This window comes from Biomphalaria glabrata, chromosome 10 (assembly GCF_947242115.1).
Source record: "Biomphalaria glabrata chromosome 10, xgBioGlab47.1, whole genome shotgun sequence".
Classification (NCBI taxonomy): Eukaryota; Metazoa; Mollusca; class Gastropoda; family Planorbidae; genus Biomphalaria; species Biomphalaria glabrata.
In genome coordinates this window covers 42,169,955-42,187,525 of record NC_074720.1, presented here as the reverse complement: position 1 = coordinate 42,187,525, position 17,571 = coordinate 42,169,955, and the positions used below count along the sequence as shown (strand labels likewise).

Genomic DNA, 17,571 nt, shown 5'->3' with positions numbered 1-17,571 from the left:
TGGACAACTGGACATCACATTTGATGTTTTCACTTTTCTAATGAAAGACCTACAATGGACAACTGGACATGACATTTGATGGTTTCACTTTTCTAATGAAAGACCTACAGTGGACAACTGGACATCACATTTGATGGTTTCACTTTTCTAATGAAAGACCTACAATGGACAACTGGACATGACATTTGATGTTTTCACTTTGCTAATAATGAAAGACCTACAGTGGACAACTGGACATCACATTTGATGTTTTCACTTTTCTAATGAAAGACGCTCAGTGGACAACTGGACATCACATTTGATGTTTTCACTTTTCTAATGAAAGACCTACAGTGGACAACTGGACATCACATTTGATGTTTTCACTTTTCTAATGAAAGATCTACAGTGGACAACTGGACATCACATTTGATGGTTTCACTTTGCTAATGAAAGACCTACAGTGGACAACTGGACATCACATTTGATGTTTTCACTCTACTAATACATAGTTCTTTAAACTCGAGTTCTGTACTTTCTGGGTTTGAAACCAAATAAATGGGTTGGGGACGAACAAAAACCATGAACAACTCAAGCTTATCATTCTCTTGTTTCATCCCTTTGAGTTATCTCCTTCAATCTAAATACCGAGACAGGGTTGAACTACAAGCTAAGGTGACAAACATTTCTCGGAAGCAAGGAAATAGAGTTCATTTATTAATTATTATTTACTAGGGAGATTAAACAATTAAAAAGCATTCTTAAATACTTTGGTGAAAAAAAATTTAAGAACATTTATTTATTTAAAAAAAAATGTCCCAAGTGAGCTGCTGTCCACTAAACACACATTTGATTTCTAAAGCGCTGGACACACACCACGCGCAGACAACACGAGATTACATGTTCTCGTAAGATATCGGAAAGGACAGGCAAAAGTGAACGAGATTACACAAAGATTGACGTCATCAGAATGAGAGGCTCGGCTTTACGCTTTCACTTCATGCTATTCAAACACATCAAAATGACTAGATAAAGAAATGAAGAAAAATCCCAATCCACTAATAATGAACATATACAACACCACACTGGCTTGGGAGCACAAGAGAAAAAAGTACCTCGCGATCTGATGTAAAGGTCATCTGTTTCTATCGCCTACGGTTAACGAGGGTGTCATGTGGCCAGCACAACGACCAACCACCTTTACTTTTCCCAAACTAATGTCAGGTACCCATTAGTGTTGACTGAACTCAGAGGCATCCAAAAAAATAAATAAATCCCGAATTAAAAAAATCCCAATCTTTATCGATATTCGAACCCTATAAAAACCTAGAAAAGGGAGGAGGCTCAACAAGAATTTATCAGACCTCATGCCAAGCAACAAATCATCTCCCTTGGGGAAGCAAAATGGCGGCAACGACTGATAAACTAACCCAAGGTACATTTTACTTTGTCTTAGTTTGGTCTCCTCTTCAATGGCCTCCAGTGCATTCATCGCTCCAAACATTCCTTACATACTCCGCACGTGTTCTAGACACAACGTCTGCTCACTGACCGCTTACAACAATATCCTTCGACTTACGCCCTAAGTGGTCTTAATGGGTTGCGACTAAAAACCACAAGATAAACTATTCTCTTTGTGACGGGCCGCCGTCTCCACAACCAGCCGTGTTAAAACATTTCCCGTCATGCAACCTTCTCACCCCAACCCCCTCCCGTTTCTTTATTTTTTTTTTCTTCCTTGCATCTTCTGCTATCACGGTAATTGATCCGGGCCGATGGTCTAAAGGTAACCTAATTCACAACCGGACGTCGGCCGGACGTCGCCGATGACGTACAACCTGGCGAATTTGTCGCCGGCCCAGTTGCCATGACAGCAGATTACGGAATTCAAATGTTGACATTTGTGGTGTGATTGGCTCCGGCGTGGGTGACGCAGAGGCACGTGATCGAGAGGAAGCACGCAAAGGTTAGTCTGGGGTCAGGCTCATACATCTTTTTGAAGAAACGTGTGAAACTGAATGCGCGTGCGCGCGTGTGCGTATTAAGCGTTTCTGTGTGAGTGACAGTTGTGTGCATGTGTAGGTGTTTGCAAAAAGGCATGAAGAGAGTGTATCAGTGCATGTAGGGTATTTCTGAGGATGCACAGGGCGTATCTATTAGTGTATACGTCGTTGCGGCGGGTGTATGAATGAACACAAGACATCAACAGTATGAAGCGACAAACAGTCACGCCGGCGGCAGTCGTAAACTGGAAGACCGCAATCAATGGGAATGCTCATCACATTGAAGTTATTCGGGGACGTGTTTCCATGGTTACACCTAATTAAGAGCTGTGACGGACTCTAAAAACAAACAAACAACGTTTAGACAACGTCCTCTGCTTCTGACACGTCTCTTAACAAAAAAAGAAAAAAAAAGAAACAAAAAGTCCAAACTTTCACTGTGTACTAAACAAATATTCACAGTAGTCTGAATGCAAAACAAAACTGATATTCATCATTCAGCTTCTCAGCAAGTATCCATAAGGTGAGCTGGTCCGACCACATACCAGATACAGAAATCTTAAAGTTGTCCAACATGACAATGCGACAGTAGAAAGGTCCCAACTTCGATGTGCGGGACATGTGGTCCGCATGTTAGACAATCGCCTTCCCAAACGACTACGAGGATTTGTGTGAGGTCAATACACGCGCTATAAAGACACTCCCAGGAGCTCCTTCAAAGAGTGTGGTATTGACATTCACGGCTGGGAAGCACTAGCTCTCGATCGCTCCTCATGGCGTGAAGTTGTGAGTCTCGGAGTCTCGAGATTTGAAGCAAGAAGAGTGGCCAGGTTGAGAGAGCGCCGAACCAACAAAAGCTGTGAGAAGAGGCAGGCCTATCTGCAACTGACCTAACCCACCCATGCCACGTAAAGCGAGGATTGGACTTTACAGTCATCTTCGATCCCATAGGATATAAGAAATGTGCTCATCTTCGATCACGAAGGGTCGAGCTGGAGCCCTACTACGAACCTTAACCAAAGGATAGCATTTTACCCAGAGGCCAGAAATGAGAGATGGCTCTTCACCAACCCCTCGGCCCGGAGGCTTCCATCAACTACATGATCATCGAATCACATTCCTTGTTGTGACTCCCTGATCCCGCCTGGGTCATCCATCAAAGCGAGGCCGGAGGCCGAGTCACGACATGTTCCTTCGTAACCCTACGACCTACCACCACTAACCGTGATAGAGAAGTGGGACGGTTCAGCAGAGAGTTTATTTCCTTCTCCCCATGTGCAATGCTTGTTCGTCAGAACATGCTGTTGGGAGTCCACAGGAAGAAATATGTCCATCCTAATCAGCCTGTCTCCCCTAACAGACGTTTTCCCGTGGGTGCCATGATAAGTACAGGAGTGCATCCTCGTCCTTCAGTTCCAAGACTCTCTAGAATTTACTCTTTTTTAATTATTTATTTTTATTTTTCATCGCCAGAGTTTTCTTTTTTTTTTTTTTTTTTAAACAAATCAATAATAGTTTTTATTAAAGGGAGATGAGAATTAAGCCAAAATGCCACTCTTACACGCTCAGAAGACATTACGTCTTATGAAGGCGTCGAAGTGAGCTCCTACCACCAGCGGCGCACACACAATGTCTACTGAGTCGAATAAGTCGACTGTACGAGACGATAAACAACTTGACGTAGATCTTTCCGGTCGGTCAACGCAAATCTAGTCCGTCGATTTGATTGGCTGAGAAAGGGGTGGCCATACGTTCAATGTATTACTCCGCCTTAATCGTCCAGATGTAAATAATGAAGAAAAAAGTTGAGCACTTTTAAGTCTGGGTGACAAGATAGCGCACGTCTTTGTTGAGCTAAACATACGACGGAACGAGTTGAATCACTTCTTTATAAAACATACGACGGAACGAGTTGAATCACTTCTTTATAAAACATACAACGGAACGAGTTGAATCACTTCTTTATAAAACATACGACAGAAGAGTTGAATCACTTCTTTATAAAACATACGACAGAAGAGTTGAATCACTTCTTTATAAAACATACGACGGAAGAGTTGAATCACTTCTTTATAAAACATACGACGGAACGAGTTGAATCACTTCTTTATAAAACATACGACAGAAGAGTTGAATCACTTCTTTATAAAACATACGACGGAACGAGTTGAATCACTTCTTTATAAAACATACGACAGAAGAGTTGAATCACTTCTTTATAAAACATACGACAGAAGAGTTGAATCACTTCTTTATAAAACATACGACGGAACGAGTTGAATCACTTCTTTATAAAACATACGACGGAACGAGTTGAATCACTTCTTTATAAAACATACGACGGAACGAGTTGAATCACTTCTTTATAAAACATACGACAGAACGAGTTGAATCACTTCTTTATAAAACATACGACAGAAGAGTTGAATCACTTCTTTATATTCAGATAACGCGCTAATTTTTCTGGTAATGGTCAGCACAAATTAGTCAAGATGGAGACATTTGTTTCAAACAAAAGAAAAGAATCACAGGTAGATTTGTGTACATTTTTTTTTTTACGAAACCAATTTCTTCCATTGGTTAAGCTTTAAACTATATTTTTTCTCTGCGCAAAGTTTTAGTTATTAAGAGAAGGAGTAAATAGTCTGCTATGTACTATTAAGACGAGGATTGAGAAAGCTAGGCTTCAAAGTCATATCATGCCTGTCTTTTATTGGGGGGGGGGGGGGGAGGGGAGTGAATGTTTATTTGGCGCTATATATACATCTATGTTTTAATATGATACTGGTCTATTAAACGAAACAAGTTTCTAAAATGTACTTGTTATTAAAACGTTTACACTGGGAATGAGAAAAAAAAAAGTATTAGAGTATTAGATCTACGTTTTGACAAGTGACGATGTAAGCTGGGATACATTATAGAATATGCTAAGTCGTGTTCCGTCAATATCACTTCTGCCAACCGGGAATCTTAACGGTCCTGGGGGGGTTGGGGAGAAAATGCCTGCGCAGAAGTTGAACAGACGATGGTCAGTGTCCAGAGGGGGGAAACAAGAGACCATCCAAATCAATGACAATGTTAAACCAAAAAAGTGCGCATTTATTGTGAAATCCAGTGAAAACAGGAAACTGTTGCAAATCTCTTTCCAACGATTGGCTGGGCTTAAAGCGGAAGTTGTTTTGTAGAATTTTGAAAGCGAAAGTGATTTCTCCAGAAACACGCCAGCACTCTACATGTGACAGCTCGCGTTGTCCAGCTAAGACACTTTTGTAATGGCATTAGTTCTGAATTGATAAGACGATCGATGGCGGCAAGGCCTAGGCATCGCTAGTACTTAGACTTACATGTACTTACAAAGTACCATTTTGAGTGATTTCTGATCAAGAGTTGCGTTGTAATGATGGTGTAGATTGATAACTTTAGACAGAACTAATCGATACCTGGGAATAATACTTCAATTAGAAGTAAAAAAAAATAAATCTTGTAATTTATTTTTATAATGAGAACTGTCAAATGATAACGACTACTGTCAAAATTACACTAAAAGTAATCCTCAAACTCGATCAATATCAACTCAACTAGGGGGAAAAGGGAAACTAAAATCGTGTTTTTACAATTTAAAACGGATAAATTGGTCCATAAATCCTATGAAGCTCTTCTCGGGTTCTAAAAATGTTTACAAACTAACAATTCAAACGTCTGCACATTAAAATCCCGCAGAGAACTCGACGTCTCACGAGATCTCAGCATCTTGCAGCAAGATTGATTCTTGAAAGCACTGAACTATATTTTCTTTTCAATCGACTAGCAAGATGTCACACTGAACCTATCAACACTGTCTGGTCACTCTCACCTCTCTCTCTCTCTACAGCTAATACAGAATATATTTCGTTGTCCGAATAACTTGTCAAATGTGTATGATAAGTCTATGCTCATTCGATCCTTATACCATTACTGGGTATCATTTTTAAAAGCTTATATCGACTCACTGTTTCTGCGTGTGTCCGTCTGACCGTTATACAAATTTGAACACTTTATTTCTCCTTATTTTGGATCAAGTTGAAACAATTATTTATTGTACCTAACAAAACACGAATCAATTAAAATATTAATCAATTAGTCAATTAATTGCTGGCTATTAACTATTTTCGTGAACACCAACAAGGGAAATTAATCCTTCAGCATTCACAGATATGATTCCACCTGGTTCTGTACCTTTAAATAATTGTACACTTTATTTCTCCCAAAACCATTCTCGGATTAGTTTGAAACTTTATGAATATATGTACTGTACCTAACAAAACATGAATAATTTTTTTTTTTAAATTAGTTAACTTATTATTGGTAATTAATTATTTTGTTTGATACAGAAAAAGGGAAATAACTTCTACATTTTCGAGAGATATCGTGCGGAGTTCTTCCCATCAGATAAGCTTTGTATAAAAAAAAAGGAATGTTTATATTTTGCCTGTTTTCGTTTCACTTAGCGCTCCATGTTTTCAGAGCCATTCGCCGACATTGGATTTAAGGGAGGTGGGGTGAGGGGGGGATGAAGACATTTATTTCCGGTCTGTTCAAAGCGTCACAATAATGTGTGCACGTCATGTGTGTACTACGTCACTGGCTGGGTGAACAGCGACTCGTCCAAGAGACATCCGACATCCTGAACGCTTCCTCATCCCCCCACGTGCACACCCTCCACCCAGTGTGTCACGTGACATTGTCAATGTGTCATTATTTTACAACATCGCCCAGAGCCAATAGTGAAATAATTAGGAAAAAAAAAAAGATCGATAGAAAGAAAGGGGGAAAAAAAACTGGGATTAGAATTGTAAAAAAAAGAATATAGACACACGAGACTAAAACTAACTTGACCCTAGGTCATAGTCATCTTTCTACATCACCCAGTCATGAAAGAATAATACAAACGATTTTTTTCCCCATCAATTATTCCCCCTTGCAGCCCGTATTCGGAATTTCCTGTTCTAGAATAATTGTATGTATAGTAACCTAATTTAAAGAAACAATATAAATTATTGGAGTGGTATAAAAATTTAATATGAAGTAAATGTCAATCAAAGATATTCTCAATGATCAAACGATGTGAAAAGTAATGTCTTCGATTTTTTTGTTCCGATTTCAAACGATTTCAGAGTACAATAATTTACATATTTACTCAATTACCCCCCCCCCCTTGTCTATTTAAAAAAAAATAATTTATAAGTGCATGCATAACTATATGGGTACTAACATAATTTAAAGAAACGATATAGCTTACTGTAGTGGTAAGATAAGATAAGATATTTTTTTTTATCCAATCTAATGGAAATTCAGTTTGACTACAATTGACAAGCTCAGCGAAACTCCTCTACAAAAACAATATTGATTAAAAATTCGAACAACATTCACACACGAAACACATACACGCTCACAACCAGGGCTTTATGAATTGGACTTCTATGTACTTCTCGATGACGACAGCTGATCTTGTAACACTCTCACCGAACGTGGGATAAAGGAGTTTTAAAATCTTTGTGTTTTAGTCCTAATTGAAAGGAGACGACCACGTCGTTCTGACCTGATGTAACAGTGGTTTAATGGGTGCATGCTGTCTTTAAGAATCGTGAGTGTTTTGGAAAGGCATGTTTCTTGGAAAAAGCTCTTCAAGAGATGGTAGCTGTACTTGAGTGATAAACGATGCTTTTTTTAATTAGTCTATTTATTTTAAGTCATTGTGCCAGTGAAGTATTACCATACCAGCAGGTGATGGAAAAGTTAATAAGACTGCCGATGGTTGCAGCATTGTATTTCAAGTAACTGTCGATGACATTTATTCTGAATGCCCAAACGATGTAAGAGTATAGAAGAGAATCAAACTCACACATTAATTTAATTATGGGATATGTGTTACGGAGAGTGTGTGTGTGTGTGTTTCTATGGTGACGGTGAGAAGGTGTTAGCGATTGGTTGGCGACTATGCAAGGTGAATGATGCAAGATAAGCGGCATTGTCGTAAGCTGTCTTGAGTACACCAGACGACTCCGAAATGCCACAGTGAAAAGACGTGTTTTTGTTATGCGTTACATTTGCTCGAAATACCGTTTTATATTATTACTAAAGTCTACTACCACATTTATTTCATTTCAGCTCAAGTTAAATGTGTCTATATTGTAATAAAAGTTTACATTCTGCCATACATATAAAAAAGTAAAGATTTATAAGATAACGATATAATACGCTTACATGGGGTTTAGCTGTCTACCAGCAGTTTTAGTGCTACAAGTCAACGACAGCCAACAGCACTGTGACTACAAACTAAGGCGCTGATTGCATTGCTTCCCATTTGTAAATGAGACAAAGTTTAGGAATAGTGTACACATAACAACAGGAAAACATTGGGGGGGGGGGGCTGAAAACATGGAGTCTAAAAAAAAACAACAACGTAAAATGTATGAAGATCAATGACTCGGTTAATTAAAGCGGCAGGCACAGAGAGAGAGATTGGAATGTTTATTAAAGACAATGCTCTGGCATGGAAGGGCTGTCACTTTGTTTAGAAGAAAACTCGGGGACGATGTCATGTCAGGCGAAAACAACCCAGATAGCGAGGCTACGGGTACGTCATAGAGATGGTTTCTTGTTTGGACAGAGCCAGGGAGAGAGAGAGAGAGGGGGGAGAGGGAGAGGGGACATGGAAGAGAGATGAGTAATTGAGAGACATGCAGAGAGAGATAGAGAGACACAGAGAGTGAAAGAGAGAGAAAGGAAGAGAGAGAGAGAGAGAGGGGGGGGGGAGAGAGAGAGGAAGAGAGGACATGGAAGAGAGATGAGCAATTGAGAGACATGCAGAGAGAGAGACAGGGAGAGAGAGAGAGAGAGAATACCTGCCTAGTAAAAAGAGCAAGATAAAGAGAGTGAGCGGTGTCAGCGCGTGGGCGTTCTAAAAGGACATTTCGAATGTGAGAAGGGAGGGAGGGAGGAGGGATATGAACTGTTTACTTATGTAAATGATGAGTGCGTCAAGACATGATATGGAATATTAGATCGAACAAGTTGACCCGTCCATATGTACAGGATTGTCATGTTTTTTTTTTTTTATCAGAATACTTTTGTGTATTTCATCTATAAATGATCTATGAAGTTATCTGTCTTGGTTATCATTAGCCGGGAATTCTAGGTGAAACAAAACTATTGGTCCATCTTGCCAGGGAACTGTTAAGTCAACTTTCTCAGGTCATTGAACATTACGTCAACAATCTCAAGCCATTATACATTGGGTCAACTGTCACAAGCAATTATACATTAAGTCAATTATCTCAAGCCATTTTACATTAAGTCAGCTATCTCAAGCCATTATACATTAAAACAATTATCTCAAACATTAAAACAACAACAATCTCAAACCATTATACATTGGTTCAACTATCTCAAGCCATTATACATTAAGTCAATTATCTCAAACCATTTTACATTGGGTCAACTATCTCAAGCCATTATACACTAAGTCAACTATCTCAAGCCATTATACACTAAGTCAACTATCTCAAGCCATTATACATTGAGTCAACTATCTCAGGTCATTAAACATAATTTCAACTAACTTCCTTTGTAAATGACTTTTCTTTCAGTTGTACCGTACTGTACCTTATTGTTGACTTGGTGAAACCTACAACGACGCCTAGTTCATTCCATCCACATGTACTCCCGAGTTCTTACACAGCACTGCATCACATTCTGACCAGCACTCCACATACAGCCCCGTGTCCAACACTTTCCAGTCCTATCCATAAATATATATATTATACTAGCCGGATATGACCGGCGGCCTGCGGGCCTTAGTTTTGGTATTACTGATCTACTGGTTTAAATTTAGATCTATGTTAAACATGGAGAAGGTTCCTTTCACATTTTTTATTTTGCCACGAAAATAAAAGTAGAATGTGTAAATATGTTTATCCGTTCAGCCGATATATTCATATCAGATATAAAATACAGCGAAAACGGGTTTACCCTATTTGTTAAAAAGTTTTTTTTGTTTTTTTTAAATAGAGATACAATAAGGTACTTTTGTCTATTTTTAGGGCCCTCCGGTAGTGGTAGGGACATCAAACATACACTACGGTCTCCGCCATGATCTAAGGAACATTTATGCCAAGTTTTATCAAGATTGGTCAAACGGTTTTGATTTCTATGCGGGACATACATATACATACATACATACATACGCCTTACTCTTTGCTTCACATATTAGATTTCTAAGCTCATTGTCGTCTGCTGCAAACTTGAAGCATGATTGGTGCGAACTTATCAAGTACAAACTAATGAATCACTGGTGCGAACTTATCAAGTACAAACTAACGAATCACTGACACTGTCAAACTATCAGACTGATAATGCTCTTATACAATGAGGACCACACTTAAGGATGCATCCTCGTGGCCTATGTGTGTTCTAGCCCACTGGAACTAAAACCAAATGTTCTTCAATTATTTAACTTGCAGATTGTAAGGGGGGCCAACCGAGACGTGATTTCAAATCGATAAACGCATCAACAGCAAAACATTAGCTTCATTGAGTGACCTTTTCACAAGATAATATGCTTACACTCTCAAACAGTGGTCAAGCTGTCTTGGAATCAATAAACGAAACTGACGGAGAGAGTAAGGGGGGATATTACATAGGCTAGTGCGACGACTGCGATCATAATGTCTCTCCCAATAGGCTGCTTGGATGTGCCGAGATGTGTGTGTGTGTGTGTGTGAGAGAGAGAGAGAGTGTGTGTGTGTGTGTGTGTGTGTGCTGTATCATTCAAGTAAAAACGCTGCCTCCCTGAAAGTATTGGATTCATTACATAATCCTTTCCTTCGCTTGATGTGATTCGTTCTATAATCTTCCCTCACGCCTAATATTTCACATGCCTTAGGACTACATCCTAAGGCAGGGGGTTCTCAGCCCTTGGGGGGTCGATTGACTATTTGTCAGGGGTCGCTTAAGACCATCGAAAATATGGATTGCTATTGTCTACTCTTCTGTTGCTGTGTGTGTGTGTCTGAAAAGGGGGGGGGGGTCGCGACAGAGTGGGGGATTGTAAAAAAGGGGTCGCCGAGCTTAAAAAGTTGAGAACCGCTGTCCTAAGGATTCTAAGGAATAATGTTTCAAGGCTGTCCACTAAGCCAACGGTCTTGGGCCAGAAACCTTGGTTTTTATTTGGAATTAAAACTTACTTTATTCAGGGGGAGATAATGAGATTTGTTTTCACGAGCATGTTTCGATGTCCCGATATCTGTTTTGGGGATTTATAAGGCAGGCGAGGAAACCCTTTCGGATGTTCTTACTCTGTTAGGACGATTATCTCCCATGTTGATGTGTGGAAACACGAGGCTTCTTTATTTACATGCACTGGGGAATGTTTTACAACAGAGATAACTCTAAGATGTTTTTGTAAACATTTCTTTCATGCTTAGCTCCCTCCCCTACCTCAAATGTTTATGTATTTGTAGATTTATTCATTTTTTTTCCAATTAATTCTCAATTTTTCTGTAATATTTTTTTTTTAGCATGAAAAAAGCTTGATTTAGATCTATTTATAATAATATGTTTATTTTGTGGCTTGGTTGATATATATTGACCACGAAGATAAATGAATATATGAGATATTTAGTTTATAAAGTGTTTGTTTCGAAATGTGGAGATAATACTTTTATTTGATGCAGGGGAGATCACCGAATAATATATTCAGGAGAGTTAACCCATATTAATGTTCTGGGGGGACATTAATTCATTTATGTATGATGCAGTACTCTATAACTTATTAAAGAAAACTATCTGGGCAATGTCAATTGACCAAACCAATTATCATAAGACAATTTGGACTTTTGAACTTTAAAATCTCTACTTTGTTAAAGTTTATATTTCAGAAACATTTTGGAACGTGCTAAGTATTTGTATTCTACTTTTAGAAATTTTGTTTTCCTGCTGAACTGTCAGTCTTTTTGCAGTACCTGCCAAAGAAAAATAGCGTACATTTTCTTTAGTTGTTCAGCCGAGTGTTGGTTATGTTGGGCTGTAGTGGTAGAAGGGTCTGCTATACAGAGTGTTGGTTATGTTGGGCAGTAGTGGTAGAAGGGTCTGCTATACAGAGTGTTGGTTATGTTGGGCAGTAGTGGTAGAAGGGTCTGCTATACAGAGTGTTGGTTATGTTGTGCTGTAGTGGTAGAAGGGTCTGCTATACAGAGTGTTGGTTATGTTGGGCTGTAGTGGTAGAAAGGTCTGCTATACAGAGTGTTGGTTATGTTGGGCTGTAGCGAAAGTATGGTCTGGCTAAGGTGGATTAAAATGGGACATTTAAAGAAGATATGATTCACAGTTTCGTAAGTGTGGGCCCAGTGTCTACAGAGGGCTTGGTGAGTGGTAAGTATATAGTAGAATTACATTTGATAACTTTGATAACTATAACAGGGTGAAATTCTACATCGATCTTTCAAGAGTTCAAATGTCAACTATACGTTTTTAAACCTGGTGGTAGTTCATAAGTTGGGGGCGAGGTGGTCCATGCCCAAGGTAAAACGCCTGCCTTCCGAAACAAGGGGTCAAGAGTTTGAAGGTCGATATTTTCAGAACGCCCTCTAAAGAGTACCAGACATTAGTGGGGGAAAGTAAAGGCGTTTGGTCGTAGTGCTGGCCACACGACACACTAGTACCGTGCCCATAGTATCTGATGGGAACCTTTCTACTGCTTGATCTAAGTATTCTAGATCGAAGTCGTTACTTTAACACTAACACCCAACAGTCTCTCAAGACTGAAGAATCGATCAATTTAAAGCCATCAGTAAAATATTAATCATTATTTTTTTTATCTCAGAAATAATTGCTGCATTCTACCGAGCTAATTTAGATCGCTTGTTTTAAAGTGCAGACATTGTCCCAAATGGGTTTAAAAAAAGGATATTTATTTAAATCTAGCTGACCAAGTTGAAGTTTAAAACTGAATTATTGAAAGAGAATTCTGTTTTCACTAAATTCCGTTTCCTTATAATTTCAGACGCCCTGCCTAGTACAGATGTCCCGCTGACAGACAAAACAGACGGATAATTTTTTAATGGCTCTGACCTTGGCTCTACAGCCCAGACTAACGAGGCTCCCCAATGACGTCGGATTACGTGGCTGATCAAGCAGCCTAGTGGGTGGTAACAAGATGTCAGTCCCAGGGCAATGGTCCAATTACCGGACGTGAATCTGTAGCATCTGAACTTGCCCTCGGCTCTGAGATTTTGTTATGTAAATGTGGAACAGTTCTAACACTTCCTCTTCAGACTGAGGGATCAATCAGTGAAAAAAAGTAGACAGACTATGGAGTATATTCAATGTCTCTCCGTGGGAGACGTCGGGTTCTTCCCCTTAAACGAGCCCACAAACGTCGGTGTAGGCGCCCCATGGAGATGCTACTAAACATCACCGAGATGATCCTGGTGCCCATCAGCGCCCACGCCGTCAACGTCAGCTTGGCGGCGACGTCCTCCACGGCGTCGGCCTCCGCCCTGGCCGACGCCACCGGCACGCTGGCCGGGTACTCCTTCCCCCTGAACATGAACGATACGGACGGCGAGGCCGCCCCGGACGGAGGGGAACAGAGCATGCGGACAGTGGGGTCAAGTTTCGAGGACTCACAGCTCGTCAGCAAACACGTCATGGACAAGGTGAGTATCGTAGCACACATAGTTAAGACGTGTAAGAGACACTGTCTCAAAAAATTAGCTGTCTTTTTTTTTATCAACTCGCTCTCTCTGTCTGGTCAAAATCTTGTACACGCTATTTCTCCCACTTCACAATCTCGGATCAAGTTGAAACTTTGCACAAAGATTCATTGTCGATAACAACACTTGAATCAATAAAAAAAAAAAAGAATAACCAATTAGTTAATCAACTAGTCATAATCAATGAAGTTTGTCTTAAATGTAAAATGTACTAACATACAAAACAGTTGGCCAATGTAGAGAATTAGGTCGTTAGATAAAATTTCTAACTAGAAATGGGCTAAAAAAAAAATCTTCAATTTTTATAAGTACTTGTATAGCTCAGTGGCAAATCAAGTAGGCCACCCGCCGTGGAGGGTCGAATTCTGACTCGAGCAGACTTTTGTTTTCTAAATTGCTTTTGAAAATGCAGCTCGGAAACCTTCTCCCAGGAGCTTGAAATCACCATCTCTTTAGTCGATACGTTGGGTAGGTCAGTTAAGGAAGACGCAGTTTGGTTTGGAATAAATATCGCAGCGTTTAAACTGTGACGTTTTTTTTTTTATCACACAGCACCCCAGCAACAAAACAAGATATAAAAGACTTTGAGACTACTATTATAAGATTCAAGCATATGCGCAAACCTCCACTAAGAAATGTAAATAACGCCTGGGGTGGACACGTTCCGTGCGGCCGTCACTGTCACTATGTCACTATGTCACTATGTCACAAGAGAACCAGGCCGACCTACGGTCTATTTCTATCAAATCCCATAATGGAAACCAAATCAAATGTCAAAGGGAATATTTTTTTTTTCTCTTCTCCCTTTAAACTGGATCACAGCGGAGCCAATAATCCACGTAATGGCCAGTCCAGAGATCACGTCTTCTGCTTCTTATAGACAGGATACACAACACTGACCCGGGCGTTCAATACGTCACAGTTGAGTTGTACGGAACCAAATATAAGTCTTTTAGTATACATCAATATTGAGGAGATACTACAGCCAGGGTATATCATCTTTATTCAGAGAGATACTACAGTCAGGGTATATCATCTTTATTCAGAGATACTACAGTCAGGGTATATCATCTTTATACAGAGATACTACAGTCAGGGTATATCATCTTTATTCAGAGATACTACAGTCAGTGTGTATCATCTTTATTCAGAGATACTACAGTCAGGGTGTATCATCTTTATTCAGAGATACTACAGTCAGGGTGTATCATCTTTATTCAGAGATACTACAGTCAGGGTATATCATCTTTATTCAGAGATACTACAGTCAGGCTATATCATCTTTATTCAGAGATACTACAGTCAGGGTATATCATCTTTATTCAGAGATACTACAGTCAGGGTATATCATCTTTATACAGAGATACTACAGTCAGGGTATATCATCTTTATTCAGCGATAGTCAGGGTATATCATCTTTATTCATACTACAGTCAGGGTATATCATCTTTATTCAGAGATAGTCAGGATATATCTTCTTTATTCAGAGAGATACTACAGTCAGGGTATATCATCTTTGTCAAAGATACTACAGTCAGGGTATATCATCTTTATACAGAGATACTACAGTCAGGGTATATCATCTTTATACATATATACTACAGTCAGGGTATATCATCTTTATTCAGAGATACTACAGTCAGGGTGTATCATCTTTATTCAGAGATACTACAGTCAGGGTGTATCATCTTTATTCAGAGATACTACAGTCAGGGTGTATCATCTTTATTCAGAGATACTACAGTCAGGGTGTATCATCTTTATTCAGAGATACTACAGTCAGGGTATATCATCTTTATTCAGCGATAGTCAGGGTATATCATCTTTATTCATACTACAGTCAGGGTATATCATCTTTATTCAGAGATAGTCAGGATATATCTTCTTTATTCAGAGAGATACTACAGTCAGGGTATATCATCTTTGTCAAAGATACTACAGTCAGGGTATATCATCTTTATACAGAGATACTACAGTCAGGGTATATCATCTTTATACATAGATACTACAGTCAGGGTATATCATCTTTATTCAGAGATACTACAGTCAGGGTGTATCATCTTTATTCAGAGATACTACAGTCAGGGTGTATCATCTTTATTCAGAGATACTACAGTCAGGGTGTATCATCTTTATTCAGAGATACTACAGTCAGGGTATATTTTCAGGTAACTGGCCAACAAGTGAATGATGAAGTCACCTGATAACCTTGTAGTGTTTCAAATAAAAAAAAAGACAGAAAGAAACAAAAAGAAGCCCCAACTTGTATACAGAGCCCATATTTCATATTAAAAGTCTATTCAAGATTTTCCCTCCTGCTGTCCGTGTCTTAAAATAGTCCGTATTCTAAACAATCTGTGCAGATGTTTTTAATGAACCAAATCAATTGATCAATAATGTATTTTGTTGTGGAGAAGGAAACTTATCTTATCTTATATAATACAGACGTTACTTCAAAAAAGAAGATGATTACGTCCTACGCGTCATGCATTTAGTCATGCATATTAACCAATGACTTGAATTCCAGGCTAGCTCAGCCAACCCATTCCATGCTCTAATAGCACTAGGGAAGAAGGAGCATTCGTACAATTACTGTTATTGTTAGTATTGGTAATCATGAGTTCACTTGGGAAGTAGTACAGTTCTATAGACTGTCACAAAGCTTATATCAACTCACTCTGTCTGATGAAAAGTTTGTACACGCTATTTCTCCCACACCCAATCTCGGATTATGTATTTGTATTTTAGGTTTTTGGCACATCGGCACAATTTAGGCGCATGTCGTGCCCGTAGTCCCTCAAGGGTTACTCTCCCTTCGTATCACAAGAGCTAAATCTGTGCAGTTATTTCTTTTACCTAACAACACAATAGTCAATTTTAAAAAAAAATTAACCAATTAGTAAATTATCTCTAGGTGATTTATTATTTTGCTCGCTATCTTGAACAAGGGAAAGAAATCGTACTTGACAGATGTGGTGGTATAAATGGAATTAGTCCCCTTGAGGACCCTTGAACCCTGAGGGACACATTTTTTTTATGCATTTCAACAACGATTATGTAAAAATTCACAGTGATACCACCTTCTTCCCTCCCCCTTCCACAACTGGTCCATACAAGTGATAGGATCATAGCGTATTCAGAAAGTTAAAAGCTAAACAAAAACAATTGGTAAAAATATTTCTAATCGCACATATTTTTTAAGTCTACGAAAATGTAACACACAACGACATGATTGATCTAAACTAATTGATACAATTACACTTAATATAAGCTTTGATTTTTTAAAAGTATTTTTTAATGTTTTTCTTGCTAAATTCCAGTCCGTCCATGTTGATAATCGTATTCAAGTCAATATTCGGGTTCAAGTCTTTATTCGGGTTACGATTTGACATTTTTTAATCAAAAACAACAACACAGGAGTAGGTACTCCGCAAGATCACGTGACCAACTGAAAGAAACCAGAGCTAGGCAGAAGCTGAGCTGCCGGGGGCCATGAAGTCTACAAACTAAACCACTTACCACTTTCTGCAGGACAACAATTCTACCAAAAAGTTAAACGCCCACCCACCCCTTTTTTTTTCTACCATTCCGTTTAAGAACACTTGGCACCGAACCGGTGGTCACATAGTGGCTCGTTTCTAATATGCAAGAAAACAAAAAAACAAACAAACGGAAGTGAACAGAAGACGTAATGCATGCTGGGAAGACAACGACGAGGCAATGTGTCCCCGTCGATGGGATTAATGTGTCCGACTGTGACCCCGAGCGCCATCTTTACGTCTGTACGTAGCACTTTAATGGATCCTTTTATTTTCACCAACATTGGCCTTCCAGAG

General features: G+C 39.2%; 2 protein-coding genes across 2 annotated transcripts in view; one reads left to right on the top strand and one right to left on the bottom strand.

Moving 5' to 3' along the window:
• LOC129928657 (ER membrane protein complex subunit 10-like) overlaps positions 1-17,571 on the bottom strand; it is a 95,494-nt gene that overhangs the window by 45,541 nt on the left and 32,382 nt on the right. The gene's annotated exons all lie outside the window — the stretch shown is intronic.
• Positions 1-17,571, top strand: part of LOC106072556 (probable G-protein coupled receptor B0563.6) — a 52,021-nt gene that overhangs the window by 23,409 nt on the left and 11,041 nt on the right. The window contains exon 2 of the mRNA XM_056043848.1: positions 13,024-13,678. Coding sequence (XP_055899823.1) covers positions 13,346-13,678 — 333 coding nt within the window. The 5' untranslated portion in view covers positions 13,024-13,345. The remainder of the gene's footprint in view (positions 1-13,023; positions 13,679-17,571) is intronic.